We start from the raw sequence: 6332 nt of genomic DNA, 5'->3' as shown, positions 1-6332 counted from the left end.
AAAAAAAAAAAAAAAAAAAGAGGGTTTATAGGTAGTCAAAATTATCGATCATGTCGATTTATGTCAGAGTTAAAAAGTTTCTCACTCTAAGTTTTATAAAGGAATTTACCTGTAGTTTCTTCTGGTTTTCTTCTAGTATAGCTTTATTTTCTCTTTTAAATATTTTGATCTGTTTGGACTTTATCCTTATATAAGGTGTGAGTATAAATCTAGCTTCATTTTTTTTTCTAAATGGATCTACATAGTGGCAACATGATTAATGATCTACCTTTAATTCTCTGGATTGAGGGACAGCTTTGGGTGAGGTACTATTTCCTCATGAAATTTTCTCTGTAGATGTATAGATTAGGTATAGGTTGGGAGTTAATATATAGCTAATCTTTTTGACTACTTCATATTCTTAAAGGCTTTTTTTTTTTTTTGCTTTATTTATTTTATTGAACAAGGTAGCAGGGTCAGTTGCTACCAGCCAATCTTAATAAATCTATTATTCATATTTTTTTTCTTTTTAAAAAAAATTTCTTAGGGGAGTCTTATGTTTCATAAACTGAGACCTGTAGATCAACTGAGGCATCTTCTTGTGAGTAATGTGGGCGGAGATGGAGAAGAAATTGAAAGATTCTTTAAATTACATCAGGTAATTACTTACACTTTTAAAAAAATGTGATGATATTTTAAATAGTGCATCAGGAGGACTGATAATTCTACATTAATTGGGACTAACATACGGCAATAAACAGATAATTTTAACAATATTGCTTTCTTTGCCTAGTCAAATGTATACCAACATTTGAAAGCAGGATTAATATGGTACAAATATTTTATTAAACTAAGGGTTTTATTCACTGCTGTTGATAAATTTTTACATTAAAGTTAATATACTAGTAAGACTTTGATGTTCAAGGTACATGATAAATGCATTTTTATAAAAAGCAGAAAACATTTATGGATAAGTCCTTTATTGTTCAATTGTTTGTTTGGCTTAATGACTTAAGGCAGAAACTTGAGGCAACAGTGTGGAGACCAAAGCCATAACTAGAATTGAAGAGGTAAAATTGGGAGTGATTAGTTTAAAACATCATGTTAAAGTTAGGTATACAAACCCTGGATTCAAAACACCCATGTTAAAAATCTCAGCTCTACCACAGGAGTAAGTTACTTGAATTTTCTGTGCTTGAGTTTCTTTCTATGTACAGCATGCCTTACATTATAATAAGTCATATGAAGGTTAACATATGTCGAACTCTTAAATTAGTGCCCGGCACATGATAAGTGCTCAGTATATGTTAGCATTTACTCTTACTTTCTAAAAAGTAGGAAGCTACAAGAAGAAAATTGGAGAAGACAAGAAGATCATTTGAGCCCAGGAGTTTGAGGTTGCTGTGGGGTATGATGCCATGGCACTCTACTGAGGGCAACATAATGAGACTCTGTCTCCAAAAAAATAATAATAATAATAAAATAAAATAAGAAAATTGGAGAAATAAACCAGGAACAAAATTAGAAAATTAGAATCTAGATAAAAAGAGAGCATTCTTTAATATGAGCACTTATGATAAACTTTAATACCATTTAAATTTATTAATGAGCATCTCTTATGTGCTAGGTACAAATTTAAACACTGGACACACAACTGTAAATAAAACTTTTAAAATGTTATTTTTAATATAGGGAAGATATTCTTCTTTTTACAGGAAGACCAGGCTTGTGCAACTTGCCTTATTCTTGCTTGCTCCACTGCTGCCTGTGATAGAGAAGTATCTGCTTGGGCAACTCGGGCTTTCTTCAGGTATATGTCAGGGTGTTTTTGCTTCTAGGCCACTTTTTAAAGTGGTTTCAATACCAGCGTGATAGTTAATGACCTTGCCAAACAGTTGTGACTGTAGACAAAGTACTAAAATGTATTTTTCAAAACGATAAAATCTGGGGAGATTATAATGCTCATGGAAGCAGTTAGATTAGAATAATTCTGTTCTCTAACTTTAGTCTTCTTTCTACCTCAGTTACAATCTCACCTCTCTTTTTCACTTCCTCAAATATTATACCAGTTAAGCTTTATGTGTATCATTGGTTTTTTTTTTCTTTAGAGACAGAGTCTCACTTTGTCATCCACAGTAGAGTGCTGTGGCGTCACAGCTAACAGCAATCTCCAGTTCTTGGGCTTAGGCAATTCTCTTGCCTCAGCCTCCCGAGTAGCTGGCACTGCAGGCGCCTGCCACAATGCCCAGCGATTTTTTTGTTGCGGTTTGGCCAGGGCCGGGTTCAAACCCACCACCCTCCATATATGGGACTGGTGTCCTGCCACTGACCCACAGATGCTGCCCTGTATTGTTGGTATTCAGGGATTCTGAATCACTTTAAGGAAACTTGATATCAAAGAGATTTTTTTATTTGGAAAATATTAGCTAAGAAGTTAAAATGTGATTTTTTTTTTATAAAATGTTTTTTAAAGTATTATCTAACTGTAATCTAATATGAAAATTTCAATGGCATTTACTCCTTAAGTAAACACCATGCATTGCAAATCTTTTTTTAAAAAGAAGTTAGCAGAGTCCCTTATAATTCTTCCTGGTGGCGGTTTCAATTTAACATTTATTGCATAAATAGAGGTAGTCTCTGGGTTATGAATGAGATAGGTTCTGTAGGTTTGTTCTTTAGTTGAATTTGTAGGTAAGTTAGAACAGGTACTTTATTACCTATAATAGCCTCAGTAAGTGTGAATTGTATGTCAGTTGGATGTTTGTAACTTGGGGACTACCTGTATTTATTATGTATCTTGTGTATATATTTTCATTGTCAGCACAATATAGTCTGCAATGTTTAAAGTATTTATTTGGAAGCTAATCAGGACTAGGAACAAATCCAGCTTTTAAGATGGATGGTTTCACAGAATAAACTCAGCCTCTGTTGTCATCAACTAGGTACGGTGGTGAGGCGCAGATGAGATTTCCAACCACTCTGCCCCCTCCAAGTAATGTTGGTCCTATCTTGGGGTCTCCTGTCTATTCTAGTGAGTATGACACATGGAAATGAAATTGTTTATAGTTATCTGAATTCTAGAAACTTTCTGGCATATTTTAATCAATAAACCTTTCATTATGTTTTATTTACTATACTGTTTTATTGGTAAGTCTATAGATCCTCTTTAAAGTGACAATGTATTAATGTTGAATTCTTAATGTGTACTGGGAAGAAAAATAAGTATCCAATAGTATTTAGAGAACTCTTTTGGTATTTATTCAGAGGGTAAGATGTGAATGATTTAATAACAGACTCTCACATCAGTGTTTTCCAAAGTGAAGTTATTACTGAGAAATGAGATAAGTCCCTAATTTTTTAATATATTGTAGGTAGTACCACTTCTTCTTATGCTTAAAAATGGCTCCTGTGTGCTTAATTTTGATCAGACTAAAAAGGTTGGGAGGGAAGTTGTTTTATTTATTTATTTATTTATTTATTTGGAGACAGAGCCTCAAGCTGCCCCCCTGGGTATAGTGCTGTGGCATCACAGCTCACAGCAACCTCCAACTCTTGGGCTCAAGCGAGTCTCCTGCCTCCGCCTCCCAAGTAGCTGGGACCACAGGCGCCCACCATAACACCCAACTATTTTTTTTTTTTTTTTTTTGGTTGCAGTGTCATTGTTGTTTGGCAGGCCTGGGCTGGATACGAACCTGCCACCTTAGGTGTATGTGGCTGGCGCCTTAGCCACTTGAGCCACAGGCGCCGAGCCAGGAGATTGTTTTATAAATCTTTATTTTCTTGAGACAGACTCTCACTTTGTCACCTTTAGTAGAGTGCTCTGGTGTCATAGCTCCCAGCAATGTCAAGCTTTTGGGCTCAAATGATCCTCTTGTGTCAGCCTCCCAAGTAGCTGGGACTACAGGCATAACTCCTAGCTATTTTTAGTATAGATGGGGTCTTGCTCTTGCTCAGGCTGCTCTCTAACTCCTGATCTCAGGTGATCCACCAATAGTGCTCAGGATTATAGGCATGAGTCACCACACACAGCCCCATTTTATAAATACTCATATTTTTTCCTTTTTTAGGTTCTCCCATTCCTAGTGGTAGTCCTTATCCAAATCCATCCTTTTTGGGAACACCATCTCAAGGTATGTTTTTTTCTTTGATTGCCACTAATGTTCTTTTTAAAGAGTAGCATTGTGAGTTATCCTTAGTGCTTAGTGTGAAGATTAACTTGCCCTATTCCCTTAAAAATAAATGTCATTTAGTAGAAGTGACAGCCAAGCAAATATTGGTATTTGGTCATGAATGCCTTTAAGAGCTCCTATAATAGTGTGCCTGGAAAGCTCCTTATTTGGGTATCAAGATTTAATTTGGGCCTGAAATATGCATAATTTTTTTTCTCTCTCAGAATTAGGAACAGTGAGTTTTTTTTCCATTTTGTTTTGCATTGTCAATACTTGAAAGTCTACCTAGACCACCACTCAAGTCTAAGTCTCTCAATTAAGGACAACGAAATTAAATATTTATTGTGTTATTAGTGTAAATATTTCCACCTTTGTGTGCAGATCTAATAATCTTGGGTTATTGAGAATTCTGAATTTTAAAGGTTATATTTGTATGTGTGTACAAGGTATACAGCCTCCTGCCATGTCAACTCCAGTGTCTGTTATGGGCAACCCAGCAACTCAGGCCACAAGTATGAGTTGTATGACTGGACCGGAGATTGTGTACTCTGGGAAACACAATGGTATTTGCATTTACTTTTCTCGAATCATGGGGTAAGTTTTTTATGGAATGATTATTGCTTACCTTGTGCTATTTTTAACAAATGTCTTTAACTCTAAATTTGGGACATCACTTATTCCTATTAAATTTTACTTGTAGTTTTAGCTCACTTGTACATTGATAAGATTGCTTTCTATCATTATACTTTATTATCTAGCTATATTCACTGCTGTGTTTTATTTCTCTCCTCACTTCCCCTCTCTTTCTCTCTTTTTCTGTCTATATGTGTGTGTGTAGCATTACAATATAGCTGATCCTTGAACAACACAGGGCTTGGGGCAATGACTCCCTGCATAGTTGAAAATTCACTTATAACTTAACTCTGCTAAACCTAATAGCCTACTGTTTAGAAGCTTTACCGATAACATAAACAGTCAATTCACACGTTTTGGACTGGGCACAGTGCTGACACCTGTAGTCTGAGCACTTGGGAGGCCAAGGTGGGAGGATCACTTGAGGCCAGGAATTTGAGACTAGCCTAAGCAGCATAGCGAGACCCTGTCAGTACCAGAAATAAAAATAAAAATTAACCAGGTGTGTTGATACGTGCCTGTAGCCCCAGCTACTCAGGAGGCTGAGGTGAGAGGATCACTTGAGCCTAGGAGTTTAAGGCCTCAGTGAGCTATAAGTGTGCCAGTGTACTCTAGCCTAGGTGAAAAAGTGAGACTATCTCAAAAAAAAAAAAAAAAAAAAACAGCCCACATACTTTGTTTGTTGTATGTTCTGTATTCAGCGTACTTAAAGCTATAGAAAATAAAATGAAAATCAAAAGGAAAAGAAATACATTTACTATTCATTAAGTGGAAGTAGATCATTATAAAAGTCTTCACCTATATCATCATAAGACTGAGTAGGCTAAGGGGGAGGAGGAAGAAACAGGATTGGTTTTACTGCATTCTGGGTAGCAACTATGGAAGAAAATCCACATGGAAGTGGACTAAACCTGTGTTGTTTAAACCTGTGTTGTTCAAAGGTCAACTGTATCTATGTATATATTAAAATACAGTATTACAGACCTCCCCATAACCCAGTGATATGTTTATAGATTAATTGGACTATTCTGGTCTTGCACAGCTCATTGGTCTAGTTTTGAAGTTAAAGAGACTCTGCTTGTTTTGGCTAGAGTCTCAGATGTTTAGTCATGTTTGTCAGCTGGTCAGCTGAGTCTGCTGGTTTGTCCTTCACATGATCTCTCATCCTCCAATAGGCTGTTCATTATTAACTTGGTGATGAGAGAGTTCCATGAGAAAAAGTAGAAATTTGTAAAACCTCTTTATTCCTTTTTATTTTTTTGTGACAGAGCCTCAAGCTGTCCCCCTGGGTAGAGTGCTGTGGCATCACGCTAACAGCAACCTCCAACTCCTGGGCTCAAGCGAGTTCCTGCCTCCACCTCTTAAGTAGCTGAGACCACAGGTGCCCCCCACAACGCCTGGCCATTTTTTGGTTGCAGCCATCATTGTTGTTTGGCGGGCCTGGGCTGGATTTGAACCTGCTACCTTAGGTGTATGTGGCTGGTGTTTTAGCCACTTGAGCCACAGGTGCCGAGCCAAACCTCTTTATTCTTAGGCTCAGAATTGGCCTAC

General features: G+C 36.7%; 1 protein-coding gene across 1 annotated transcript in view; it reads left to right on the top strand.

The window, feature by feature from the left end:
- The window catches only part of NUP155 (nucleoporin 155), an 84201-nt gene that overhangs the window by 41275 nt on the left and 36594 nt on the right, over window positions 1–6332 (top strand). The window contains exons 14-18 of the mRNA XM_023515018.1: window positions 527–637; window positions 1695–1789; window positions 2922–3010; window positions 4047–4109; window positions 4595–4742. Coding sequence (XP_023370786.1) covers window positions 527–637; window positions 1695–1789; window positions 2922–3010; window positions 4047–4109; window positions 4595–4742 — 506 coding nt within the window. The remainder of the gene's footprint in view (window positions 1–526; window positions 638–1694; window positions 1790–2921; window positions 3011–4046; window positions 4110–4594; window positions 4743–6332) is intronic.

Source organism: Otolemur garnettii, unplaced genomic scaffold, assembly GCF_000181295.1.
Source record: "Otolemur garnettii isolate 467f Iridium unplaced genomic scaffold, OtoGar3 scaffold00063, whole genome shotgun sequence".
Lineage (NCBI taxonomy): Eukaryota > Metazoa > Chordata > Mammalia > Primates > Galagidae > Otolemur > Otolemur garnettii.
This window is presented reverse-complemented; position numbering and strand designations above follow the sequence as displayed.